At 38.5% G+C, this 14,467-nt stretch overlaps 1 protein-coding gene across 1 annotated transcript; it reads right to left on the reverse strand.

Moving 5' to 3' along the window:
* Nucleotides 1-378: 378 nt before the first annotated feature.
* Nucleotides 379-14,118, reverse strand: LOC115903172 (glycerol-3-phosphate acyltransferase 3-like). Its single transcript, XM_030947437.1, has 12 exons — nt 13,963-14,118; nt 6,950-7,022; nt 5,175-5,445; nt 4,716-4,790; nt 4,318-4,407; nt 3,902-3,995; nt 3,500-3,615; nt 2,722-2,777; nt 2,292-2,377; nt 1,519-1,647; nt 1,019-1,098; nt 379-576 (listed from the first exon to the last, which is right to left on the reverse strand). The coding sequence occupies exons 1-12, from the start codon at nt 14,116-14,118 to the stop codon at nt 462-464; spliced, it is 1,341 nt and encodes a 446-aa protein (XP_030803297.1). The 3' UTR covers nt 379-461.
* Nucleotides 14,119-14,467: the final 349 nt, after the last annotated feature.

Below are 14,467 nucleotides of genomic sequence, written 5' to 3' on the forward strand. Positions count from 1 at the left end.
ACTTCCTTTCCAACATGCAATTCAGAAAACATATTTTGGTGAAATGCTTCATGTCTTTTGACATCAGGAGATCTATCTCCAGAGCAACAAGGTTACTGTGGCTCACAGGAGTATTGCTAGTCTAAGTTGCTGAGAGAGTCTAGCATACAGAGGTGATTTATTATAAGTAACCATTTAAGTCCTTAAGGTATTGCAAATATTTTAAAGTCATACTCTAATGAACATAATTAATTTTACTGTAGATTCTTCTCAGCATCAGGAAAAACTTTATTAGAATATTTTATGTTTTCCTATTTATAAAATTATAGTACTTTGCTTTAAATAAGGATATTTCTTTATTGTTTCCCAGCTGTGTCATATGCAAAATATCTTATGGGAACAGAAGGAAAACATGTTGGGCTTTATATAAAGCCAGTCCATTTTCTGGTAGAGATAAGTCATGGAGATAAAATAAATAGCATTTAACAAACATTTCCGTTTCCCACAGATCCATTTTCTATTACTATCTGGCAATATTTTTTCTGTTGCTCTTCCTTGAAAGACTCTTTGACCTTTTTCCTTTTCAGTCCTCCATCCCTGAAAGATACAGAAAAGAAACAGCCTTAAACTAATTTCAGGGTCAAGGCAGAAAAACATTACTATATTTAGACTATGTAGTCAAAGCAGTTTCCACTCTTAATGTTGACATCTGTAAGACAATGCTAAGTGATTTATACTGCCAAGGTTTACAACACCACAATGTCCTTCTTTTAACGCCGCATTTAACAGGCAAGTAATTAATTTTCACCTAATACTGCCTGCTGTCTAGATCCACCTGTCAGCTCTGTTTCTCTCTATCTACTATATTATTCTAATTATTCTAATGTAATTGTTCAAGTAATAAAGCAACATTTTCTGAATCAGAGTCAGTAAGGGTGGTGGACTACAGTGTAAACAAAGCAGGTTTTAAAGGATTCCATGCTAATATTTCAGAATACAGAGCACCTTTAAAAACAATTCCAGAGGTGTTGCTTCTTACCAAGGAAGCACAGACATTCCTGCCCGAGCAGCAATGACAGCCTTGACTCTGTCAGCAAAGTGAACAGCATCTTCTTCTTTCTGGAAAAAAAAAAAGCATTAATTGCTTTACAACAGACATTTTCTCTGTGCCTCACTTAAAAAGATAAAAGATAGGTTTTGTCAGACAGCAGGCAGTAGGATATATGCCTGACCCATGAGCCAAATGTAAGCAGTTCCAGCTGATCCTGGTTTGCCACTATTTGGTGCCAAAAAGAACTACGTGGGAGGCTCTGTGGTTTCTGGGACAGCCTCAAACAACACACAGCCTGAAGTCCCAGGTCTGGCCAGAACAGGGGATGCATCCTAAATAAATCCAGGACTTGGATAAATCCAGTGTTGCTTCCTAGCCTCTGTCCATTAAGTTATCAAATAGGATTCAGAGCACCTTGTGTAGTAATGCAGACCTCCTTCCAGACAGCATTTCACAAGCACTTTCAAAACATACAAAAGTGTAAGAACCTCTTTGACCATCGGCGGCAGGTACCACACATTGCAGACAATAGCCCAGCTGGTTAACACATTAAAAGCATAGGTCATCATGGAATGCTTTGTGCTGTTCCAGAAGGCATCTCCAAAGCGGGGGTCATACTGGAAGACAAGAAGAATAAGCTGCCTTGGTTTAAATCACATAAAGGGCCTTTTTTATTTTGGCCACAAAGTCACAATTCAACTTATTAAATAACGGGCAAATCTAATCACACTCCTGAAAGCATCAGTAAATTCAGAGTAAAGTTCCAACATTTATTACAAGTTTCTAACAGTTAGCATTTACAAGCAATGCATGACATCAAACTGTAACAGACCTGCAACACCACTATAGCAAAAGATTTATTCAAAACATAAAAACTTGTCATCTACATATATGCTGACTACAAAGGTTTCCTTGACAATGCTCACACCAGTTTTAAGAACTTCCATAAGATCAGGTAACATTATAGTGCCAGAAAAAGTAACTAATATTTCCAGATCTAGAGTGACCTGGCTAAAGTTACTCAGAAAGGCTTGAAAGTGCCAGGAAAACTGCCCTTATCCTCAGAGCATGTAAGAGCCAGGACAGAAATTAATGCTGCCCATACTGCTTCAAACCACAAGTTTCTGTCTCTCAGGGCTTATTCAGTACTTTATGCACACCAAACATATCCCTTTTCAAGGCTTACATATGAACAGTTTCGCTGACGTGAGAAGCGTTTGCAACCAATCCTTCCATGTTCAGAAAAGTGCAGTTACAGTACCTTGATTGCTACTGGATGGATGGTTCCTCCTACCTCAAAGCTTCCCTTCTTAAACATCATTACCGATGTGTTGTTAATGCAGGTGCCTGGTCAGAATTAAAATAGATGAAGGGCTTAATCCACTCTGAGAAAAGTATCAGGAAATTAATCCTAAACTGTCTTAAGGAGACTTAGTTCTTAAAGAAGAAAGTAAGCTTTAGTTCTGGAACATAATCCCAGAGCCTTGCATGTCTTCATTCTCGTATATGCTAAAGCAAATTAACTGTCATAAAACTGTTGTAAAATACTAGAACCTGACCTTTAATATCTCATAAGAACTAATTAATTCTACAAACTAAAAACAACCACAGTTCTAAAGACTGGATATAATAAACTGCACTCAATGGCAAGAAGTGAGAAGAGCAAAAAAATCAATACAGTTGCTTCTTACCTTCTGGGAAAATTAAAATGGGTAACTTGGCCTTATCTGCAATGTGTTCTCTAATTCTGTGGAGAGAAAATAAAATTTCAATGTATGCTTCATATTTGTTTTGTCCAAGAATCTAAACATTCATTACCTCTCACACAGGACAAGAAAAGCCCTTGCCCAATTGCCTTTCACCAAGTCAGTTGCCTCATCTGGAATATGTTCTGGTTTCAGGCCTTTATCTCAGTATCTCTTGAATTAAAAAAGTAGATTTTCTACAAAACTGTATGAAGTTCCATTTTAACCAGAGAATGGTGGTTCTTGAAGCATGTGAAAAGCACTTCCCAGATTGCAGCTATGAATGCAGTCAAACTTTTTTTAGACTGAAATATATTCCAAATTTCTAGTTTTCATGCTTTCTAGGTTCCCAACGTCAATTTTACACGTATCTAAGGTTTCTCCACGTTTAGTTAAGTGACAGGTCACTATCTTACTACATTTGCTGCATCACTTAAAACCACAAATATCACCACTAAGCAGATTACTGACACTAAGATCAGTCATTTTCCAAGACAACTGTCTTTCCTACAACTCAAAAGCATGCAGCTCCTCTTTGGCCTGCATTAAAGAATAAAATCAAAACACCATACATTAAAAAAAACCAAACCAAAACAAAGCAAAACCAAACCAAACCAAAATACCCAACAACAACAACAAAAAAAGATGATGACAAAAAATGTCAACACTGATGACAAATTACCACACCTGACCAGACAATGAAGCAAACACCTCACTACCTTACTTTTTCCTCACCAGGTGACGGTCTTTTATTTCTGAGCGTTCAAACAAGACATGCTGAGAGGTTTGCATGCAGGATTTTTGAATAAGTCCCATAAGCCCTCCGTGTACCTGGCCAACCTGCAAGTCCAAAAGAAACTTGTTACAAAGCAAACACACACACACACTTAAATGATTAAATTCTAAACACAGATGCAACCATTTCTAAGCTTATTTACAAATTATACCAATCCCCTTGGTCATACATGTGCACACACCTGCTTGCATCTAGTTTTTTGCAGTTCAGAATGAGAGTTTGAATGCTGTCAAATCCCAAATGTTCTATGAGGAAGTTCATCCTCTTACCCAATGCTACATCTATGGACATCTCAACATTACTGATATTTACCAATTGTCTTGTTCATACCAAGGAATAGCATCCATCACTGGCCAGGATTAGGACATCCAATGGAGATGTATGGTTGGCTACACAGATGCCTCCTTCCTGTGGTTTGTTTTCCCTGCAATGACAACCATAAAAGTAATTAATGTTTATTTTCCAGACTACAATCCCAATCAGGTGGCAAGCACTGAAAAATATCTAAGTGTCTGAAGAGTACTACATCATCTAAACACACCCTGCCAATACACAGCGGGAAACACAGGAGGGCATGTGAGCATCCTGAGAGAGTCTGGATGATCCAAACAGCTTTTTGGATCAAGTTGTACCATCACCAAGTATCCAAGCAGTAATGAAATAAGAATCCTGCTCTAAAACTTGAGATGTTAACTACTGCAAGAAACAAACTCCAGACTAATAAAGGGCAAGGTGGCAGCACTCACCTGTTATGGAAATGAACAAGGCCACTCAGACATCGGACACCTAAGGTGGCACATATCATCTGGACCTGGTTGCTCAGCCAGCCTTTAACTCTAAAAGAAATGAAGCCATAGATAGACACATTTCTAGTTCTATGGAGCCACACATGCAATGTAAACTCTCTGAGTTATCCCAAATTGCTGTTACTACAAAGACCATACTAAGGTTCACACTGCATGTCTGCTTTCAGATGCCATTGCCATAACTTTCTCTCACAACACTCTATAATTTTACAGGAGAGAAAAAGTCACCCCATGATGGTTCACATCAATCCTCTGGATTTCAGCAGACTGTTCCAACTACTAGTTCAAATCCTTAAAGAAATACAGAAGAATTGAAAGAGCCCTCAGCAAATACCTACCTGCCATTTGGAAACCGTCCCACTAGAGTAGTGGCCAACACCAGCAACAGGATGCTGAAAACAGACAAGCAGATGCTACAAAGTAAAATAATCTTAATTAAATGGCAAGAAGCAAAACTGGAGGAGTAAGCAAGAAGGTTTTCTTACTTGGTTCTTTAATCCACTTCACAATGCTTCCTTCCAGCATTTAATAGCATCTAACTAGCAACAAACTACTAGCTAGCCAGCACACAAACCCCTTAATCCAGCTTTGCTGGATTTTAAAAGCAAATTAATTACTAATAAAACATATGGAACATGAGAAATTTACTTTTTTTTTAAAGGGATATTTGAGTTTAGATGGCTTCTTGGAAAGGTCATGCCAGATTCTCCTTCCTCCACTAGCCAATAGTATATTATTTCACACCTTCTGTAAAAAGTACCATGAAAAACAATCCCAGCAAACCCTGTCTGGCTCACCGGAAAGGCAGCAGGAGGCAATACCGAATTAGGATGCCAGTGACCCACACAGCAGCCAGTTTCCAGCTGACATGATGCAGGTTGGCATTGGTTCTGCTGAGGAGATTCCAGGACAGCAGCTCCTCAGAGGAGAACCGTCGAGTGACTTCATCCTCCGCAACTGCCTCACAGCCCTTCTTGGAGAAGTACATGACATCAGCAAGGCTGAAACATCCTCGGCATCGGCCAACAACCTCCTTTTCCATGGGAGTCTCATCTCTCTGGATGATCCCTGCATGAGGAAATGAGCCTTCCTTCCACAAGGTGAAATGAACAACATGCATTCCAAAGGGAATATCAAGAAATACATATGCTTTTTAGAAACAGCTCTCCTACTCAAGCACAATAATGCATTGCTATGCCTCATTTATGTACTGACAGCTCATTCCACAAGTTACTTCTCTAATCCTATGCCATTTAACACCCCTAAGTTGCTGAGGAAGGAGAAAAGGATTCTGATCAAGCTGCAAATAAAATCTTGAGCACAACACCTACTTCATTATTGTTTACCAAATAACATAGGCACTCACACCTAGAAATGTCACATATACACTGCCAAGACAGCAGATCCCTCCTGGTGCCTTGACTCAAATTCAGGCAGAGTTTGTATGATTGTTCTTGCTCATGTTGATTAGCTTTATTGTTTCCCAGCTGTAAAAAACACCTTCCTCTGCATTTTTTCTTTCTTGGACCCTTCTATCTCCCCCCATCCCTTCTCTGTTAAGAGTCACTTCCCTACCAAAAAACTTGAAAGTGCCTGGGTTTCTCCCCTCCCAGACATACAAAGCATTACACAGACACATTGTGCAGGAAGAATGACAACACATTCTTGCTCTGCTATTTGTAAAATCACAGCCCATAGGACAGCAATGCAGCAAGTCTGCTGAGGTCACTCTGAGACCAGATTCTTATCTGGCTGGTTACAGTGACTAAAATTCTGTTGGTTCATACCGGCTAACACTTGGCTTTTTTGTTTGCCTGCCCCACCTCTTTTTTTTTTTTTTATGATAGGGCATATTGGATGACATTAAATATGCATTATAAAAATACATTAATTTATCTTGATCAACCTACCTCCCCCTGATCAGAATCACAAAGCTTTCCTCCATCTACACTTCAGTAAAACCTTCAGCTCCCAGAAAATCATCAGACCAGAAAATTATTAGCTGACAAACCAAGCAGCCTACATGACTAATCACTAAAAATGGCACTACAAGTAAAAGGATAACTATGAGAACTTAACTCTTCAATCAAAGAAGGAAGGAAAAATAGTTGGGGAAAAAATTTATTTGGATTTTATCCTCACATCTAGAAAAGAGTACAAATTCTATCTGTGATCCGTGGGATGCTGTAACTCTTATTTGAGAGCTTGGATTTTTTGGGTGCTAGGAGTTACAAGAAGGAAAAGATAACTATGCAGAGCCATGTCAAGCACAAAGAACACTAATTTATCCCAATTCTGTAAAGAGAGAGCTGATGGAGCCCAAAAGCAAAAAACACTTATGAAAACAGGGATGCTTCCCAAATGTTTATCAGCAATGTCTTTCTATACCCACAGTAGTCTCTAATTCCTTTTATTCACAAAACTCAGAGATTATATTTTTTATAACATGCTTATGTAGGTTTATAGCTTCGATAGATATTTGCTCATCAAACTCCTTTCTAAGTAAGATTGTTAAATAGCTGCCTTTTCACATGATAAATAGTGCTGTGTCCCCTTCATCCAGAGATCTTACCAGTGGAGATTAAATTTTCAAGTGCCATCGCCTTCTGCTTTTTTACTCCCTCCTCAATCTGCAGGGTGGCCCACTGTTCCCAAAACAAGAAAAGTAGATGTTGATGGTTTTCATTTCATCATTTCCAGACATTCTGCAATTACCTCAGGTGAATTGTCTGAGCCTCTTTTACTCCTGCCAGGTCTAGGATTTTCATGTTTCAAATTCAGCCTGAAGGGTGCCCTGCAGACCTCCCGTTTCATTTGTTACACAGACTACCTTTTGCCATTTCCAGGAAAAATTGTTTGGCTCAAACTTCTTTTCAGGACACAAGCTGCTTTTTTTTCTGGGGGTCCAACAAATTACTGAGCTACCTATGAGACTCTATAAGATCCAATGTATCCAAAACTCTCTCTTCTCTAGATAGCTTCAGGCAATAAGAGTATACAAAATAATATCACTGACATTAGAGGTATGCCAGAAAAATAGAACTAAAATTTTGATTTTAAAGAATAAAAGAGATTAATTCATTTTGAGGGCATTCAAGTGGTTTCTGTTGACAGAAAACAGAGCTGGCAACATTTTGTATCGATAGTATTTCAGAAGGTAGCAGCTGTGGTAATGAGCTTTCACCCTTCCCTGTATTCATTTTTTTGGGCTAAACCGTTTCTTCTCCTTGCATAGAGCATCATAAGACTCTCCATTAGCAAAATAAAATATAAAATTATGCCTGATTTTTGAAGTTTTCCTAGTTTTGAATGTTTTCATCATACATACATAGACATATAAATAGTAGCTCCCATGAGTACTAAAATCTGGCTTTATTTCTGTCAAGGTACCTGCCCTAACAAAGGGCACAGGATGCTTGAGCATAGGCTCTGCTCATTATTAAAGGCTCAGTGACCCACTCAGTTTATGCCTTCACCTGCTATTAAGGGTTCCCACCTACAATAGATAAGGCTAATCCATCTGTTTCATATAACCTCTTGCTAAACAGTGCATTTCCCTCTAGCTGACATGTGCAGCCACACAAGTCACCACAAAGCTGATCTCAAACAGTCTTCACTATATTTCAACATGTCTCATGTGCAAACATCAACCAGCTTTTTGCCACCCCTAAGTTGTGCATGCTCTTTCTGTAGCTATCAAAGTCAGTAACAAAATGGACACTTTGCCTTGACATAACTAGGATATTTTAGTTACCCGTAGCTGACCTTTTATTTTTACCAGCCATCATAAAAGAAAAGAAAAAAGTGAAGGCAGAATAGGTTTTAATGTAGTATTTTAAACTCCATACAAACCTTCTTTAGTAACACCATAAAGCAAACAACCTCCCCAAAAAAGAAATTAAAAAACCTGCACCACAGAGCATCATCTTGTCTATACTTCCCAATTATTCTCCTGAAAAGGTCAACAGGTACATCATCTCTCAATCTTTTGCAACTCAAGGAGAGTCATTCAGAATGGTGGAGCCAGGTGGAACCAGTGGATGTCATGAAAACAGCAGCCCACACACTGAGAAATGAAAGAACATACAGAACAGGTACAGGAACGTTGCAAAAGACAGTAAGGCAGATGTGGCAAATTTAACCTCTTCACAAAATACTGCTGGTCCTCATCTCTTCCCCAGCATCCTTTAGGATAGTTGCATGGCATGAGGGAGGAAAAAATATAAAACATAAAATATTTGATACTGACAAATAAAGCCTTCTGCCTTAGTCTCTGCTTTCCCGTTTCCTGTCTACTACCCTTATCTTGCCTATCATTGTCCTCCTACATAAAAAGCACCTGTCAGCTGGCCAGGACTGCCAGAAATGAGCTTGCTCATACTGTCCCGAAGGATCTGGAATACCTCCAGGAGGCTGGCTTTTGATTCCCAGATAGAAAAAGGGTGACAGTCGCTGACCAAGCTGACTCCAAAAATACATGTTAACTAATCTAAATGAGCAAGACAAGTCAAAACCCACAAAAATTTATAAAGCTTATTAGTAAATTATAAAATCTTGGCTCCTAGCACAGAGAAAGCATGAGGCAAAAGTGGCAGACAAACTAAATCGTCAAGGCTACAAAGGCAGTGTCCCAGAAAGATGAAGAAGAGCTTTCAAAGGCTGAACAGTTACACAGGGCTCATTAGCTTGGAAAAGAGTTGGCTGAGATGGCTGAGACAGGCATCTACCAAGTCTGGACTGGCACAGAGCAGTTGCTTAAGGAGCAGTTATCCGTTTTCTCTTCTACTACAAGAACTGAGGCTTACCATGGGAAAGCTTTGGGCAGAGTATGTGAGCAAGAAAAAAGGCAATATATTTCCACAAACCATCATGGGACATGAAATTCTTCTAACTCATGGCTTGGCATGGGAGACTGAAGAACAAGCAGTGAGGAGGGAATACAGCTGTAGAGTCACCCAGGTCAGGCTTTCAGTCCAGCCATTGAATTGACACCTGTCAAAGCCATCTGTCTGGGTCAAACTCTGGACTGACTAACTCTGCAGTGGCTACTGTGTTGTTCTGCCTTTGGTAGCATCTGTACATAGAATTTGTTTTCCAAAATGAAATAAGGCTTTGTGATCACCTTTGTATTGCACAGTATTGAGACAGAGCTGTCACGCTGGTCTCTATTGCAAAACAGTAATGAAAGGATGTTTTAAATACCTTACAAAAAAACTCACAGATGTTGCAACTAACACAGAATTTATGTATTAAATGTAGCAACTTCATTCCTGTATCTTCTGACTGAATGAGAACTCAGATGTTGCGCTTTCCCTCACTCCCATTTCTGAAGTGATGAGGATATCAGAAGTCCAAGCACCCAATGGCTGATCCCACCTGAAATACTGAATACTTGACAGCTTAACTCCAACAGTGCAACAGTCATTTGTTTGAGCTTCCTGTAATTACTTTCTAAATAAAAGGAGGGTGCCCAATACTGCTTTATGTTAATTACTGTCTTCACAGGACATGACATGAAAGACAATGTGGAATGTTCATTTTCTGAAATCTCATATCTTGCACAATTTTTCCTTCCTTCTCACTTTTGTATTGAGTACAGCTCAATACTCCATCTTTCTATACTAAGTAATAATTCAGTTTTGCCTCTCTTCCCATATTTTACTACCTCTTCTCCCATATTCTCACAAAAGGTTTTTCTAATCACTCATTACATGAGCTTTTCTGAATCTGTTCCTCATGTGTGACAAAAGCTTTGGGGCAATTCCTCCACGTAAAGTCTTCCACTGCAGTGTCAAAGAGAAGTTTGGTAGATTTTCAGCATGAACCAAAGTCACCATCTAAGATCAAGCACTTGTGACCTCTTCACTTAACAGTGGTTTCTGCCTGGCATTCTTTCCCCTTGCCTATTACAAACATGAACGCAGATCAAATAGTGTGAGTGTTACACTCAGTGTCTGAGAAGATGTGACTGTCCACCCTCAGGCTGTGAAAAGGACTCACAAATCTCCTGGCTGCTCCATGGAGACTGATAAAATGGGTTGAGAAGGGGCTGTTTGGGATAAAAGCACAGATATAATTTGTTTGGGTTTTGATGGAGAGGTCAGCTAAGGATAGCCATGTATTTAAAAGCACAGCAGTGCAATTTTTCACCAGCTGAAGTGTCAGCAACATCTGCCATACCCCAGTAGGAGTTCACAGCATACGAGCTACCTCCATGTACAAGTGAGCTCTCAATGCAAAAACTACTCACAATTTTTAGATGGCTGATTTCTTTTTCTCTAGAAGCAACAATGCTCCAATTTCATACAGAAGTTCAGATCTTGTAGAACTCCAGAACATTTCTTGGCAAATAGAGCTACAGCTCTATTTAATGTGTTTCTTTGACTCTTCACAGGGCTCTGAGAGCATGGCATAGACTTCATCCTAGCAAATGCATCTTCTTTTACAATCACTAGAGTAACATTCCTGGAACAGCTTTGCTAATATCCTCATCTCCAACAAACCCCAGGATGGACAAAGCTCAGAGAAAAGACATTATTTACAAATAAAAGTTTACAAGCATATGTGAAAGAATAACCCTAACAACACCCAAACCACGTTCACCTTTATAATTTCTAGAAATGCTTGAAGGATAATTTAAGGGTAATAATAAGAAGAATTATGAGCTAATATATATGCAATTGAGAAATTACTGTATTGGAGGTCTTTTGCTATTATATTATCCATATATCCTAAAAAAAAAACAACCAAAAAACAACAAAATCCAAACAAAAAGCCAACCACAAAAAGCACCTGCAAACAAAAACAGTCACCCCAAATTTTCAAACCTTGAATCTTTCTAAAATAGCAAGTATTTAGATTGCTTGATGGAAAAGCAGCAGAAGGTAAAAATTATTTCCACGCTTGATTACATTTTTCCCATTTATTCCAATCACCACTCACAGTGATATAACACTTCAGTGAAGTCAAGAAATCAAAGCGACTTATCTCATCATATGTCACCATTACTCTTTGCTTAGTGATAGATCTGAAAACTTGAGTTTTATTCTGAAACACCTTTTTTGCTCCCAACAAATTAAGTAAGGTCTAAAGATACATTTTCTTTGAAAACAAAATATAATTTTTTTTTTTTTTCACTTTGAAGTCCTTGATTTCAGTCTCCACTCTTCTATTTTTCTCAAATTGCCAAACCTGGAGGAAAATAAAACATACTTTTCCTCTGCTCAGCTGTAAGAAACAGATATAAAGAAACTCCTCAGATGAGAAGGATTCTATTAATTTTGCTGGTCTACATAACAGACTAAGTCAAATGCAACACAATGGAGTGACCAGCCATAGAGCTCAAGGTTGGATTTTTGCTGAAGCATCACTCAGTTCTTTGGCACTTCCTCGAGCAGTGATATTCCTGCAATATAGACAGTAGTGTGCTAATACATGACTAAGCATCTTCAGCATTTCCAGCTCAGCTCTCCGGGAAGCATCCTGTTGCACCTTCCAGAGGACAACAGGAACCACAGATGGTCTCTGTGCATTATCCCATTAGCAATATCACAGGAACACAACACCACAGCTAGAAACCAGCCAACACCTCTCCAGGGTTTCAATGTCAGGTTTTTCATATCTCAAACAAGCCTGCCTTAAAGCTGACTTATCCCAAGCTGCAATTTTAGGTGTATTCTGGTGAAAAAGCCCCAGGACTACAAGAATAGGCTCAGCAGTTCCATGCACAAGCTTTAACCCAGAGTTTTCCAGTCCTATCCTTTCTTCCTAAGAGCCTAGTGGGCCACATTACAAGCAAAGGGGACTTAACACCCCCTCCATTCTTTCTCCCTCCCATTTTCCACCAAGAAAGCTCTTAACTACTTTTGTGGCACAATGAGAAGCATTTGACAATACTTCAAAGAAAACCATTGGAATTAACTGTAAGATGAAAACAGCGGAAACTCCTTTTTTTGCCCACAGGACAATTAGGGAACAACTTTGAACAAAAGAACAAAATGAGCCAGCCTAAATAGCAGCGCATGGAGTTGTGCTGTTCCTGTTATTAGCTGCTGTGGCAACAGGGAACTAGACACAAAAGGCTATAGCTGATCACATAACAATTAACTTATTTATTTTTCAGTACATTGATCCTGCACATTGTGAGCACGGAATTATCACTAATAACCTGTTACAAAAACTGTAGAGAGAAAAATACTTCAAGTGCTTTACCAAAGAGAAATACCTTCCTACATAAAACACACACTGAGTGGGTCAAACATCTCTTGGAGTTGGGAAATGCACAGGGAAAAAAGAAACCCAGAAATTATTTTGATGCCCACCAACTGCAGCAGCAAAGTTGTGTAAAGACAGGTTTGATATTAGAGTAGCTCTTAATTAGGGATTTAATTAGCATACCACTGTCTGATTAAAAAATATTTCACATATAAAGGCCAATATTACATACAGCCACCACAGGCAGTCATTGCCCACTGACATCAGTATCTGAAAAAAACAAGTAATCCCTAAATTTTGCAGTCATCTGCACTATGCTAAATGATGTTCATACAGCTGAAGACAGATACTGCTCAAGAGCTCCTAATCAGTATTAAAACAAACAAACAACTCCCTCAAACAACAACAAACAAAAGAGAACATAAGAAGGATAAAAGACAGAACTGGCAAGGTAAGATGGTCATGATATTAACTGTATCTCACTGTTACAGACATGTTCTACTGCAAAATTACTGCAGATTACTCCAAGGGCTTAATAATAATAGCAAAAATAATAGTAACATGTTTCCTGCCACAAGTAGAAAGTATATTCACAGAAAGCAGGTTTATGCCAGAAGCACAAAGTCAATCTACTGGAAAATGGAAATGTTTACTGTTTAATATGATGAATTCACAGCACCTACTTCTGGCTAATAATGGATTTGAAACACCAAACTTGAAAAACTAAATGGGATTCTGGCAAAAAAAACACAGAAACCTTTTATTGATAGAAGCAGGATCAGAATCTTAGCCATTATCTGTTTATCTCTACAAAAACTACACTTTTAGAAGGTTGCACACAGATTCCTTTAAGTCTTGTACAACAGAACTTGTAACTGCTGGATCCCCCAGATTTATAACTTGGTGAAGCAAACACAAAGAATCAGTGTTCTTACCTGGAATATTAATTCCATGCAATTAAAACAATCCAAATAAAACCACTGAAACTTATATACATCTAAAATACACGTTTTTATTACTTACCAACTCCACAAACTAATAGATCTTTTTCTTTATACTTGTCATGAGTATTCTACTTGCATGAAGCATTCTAACAAGCATGAACTAGAAGAAAATACCGTGGAATCCCTACTTTAACCCCAAAAAACCTCAAACCAATAGCAGATGATAAGCCAGCACATAACTAGATATCATTAAAGATAGCCCACAAAAATTATCATATAAAATAAAGATGCAAATAACACATGCAAGTTAATGGATTTTGTTTTCTTCTGACTTTTATGGCATTTATATTAAATGTACAGATTTTTATTTTTAATTAAACATGTCCTGTAGCAAACACATACCTTTTGAACTCACTTCTCAACTTACCTCTAACATTTTAATTACAATTTTCACATAGAAATGAGAAATCCCCAGTGACACTCGAAATATCGAAGGCAACAAAACTAATGGCACAAACAAAATCATCCAGACAGACAAAATCTTGCCTTCTGCAAGGCCATGACCTTCTCTATTTTCTTCCATGCTTGCCCCTCCGAAATGACAATCAGCTGCCTTTCTGAGAATATATGCTCATCTGTAGTGGAGAATCTAGCAAGCTTCAAGAGACAGAGGCAAAGAAAAATTACACATTCTAAGAGCCAAAGCTGTCTCTAGGAGAAGGCTGTTGCTCACTGAAGACTGACACTACTGATACTCTCAATGATAAAAGTAATTTCTACCCTTTGTCCCGCCCTAACTCCACCCACTTCCTTGTAATTGATAAGCATTTGCTCACCAGGGGAGAAGGAAAAAAAAACCACGATAAGTAATAATATGTGTTAGATAATTAGATGCTGCCAATGAGGAACCTTGTCAATGTGACAACTGGTTT

Source organism: Camarhynchus parvulus, chromosome 4 (assembly GCF_901933205.1).
Source record: "Camarhynchus parvulus chromosome 4, STF_HiC, whole genome shotgun sequence".
Lineage (NCBI taxonomy): Eukaryota > Metazoa > Chordata > Aves > Passeriformes > Thraupidae > Camarhynchus > Camarhynchus parvulus.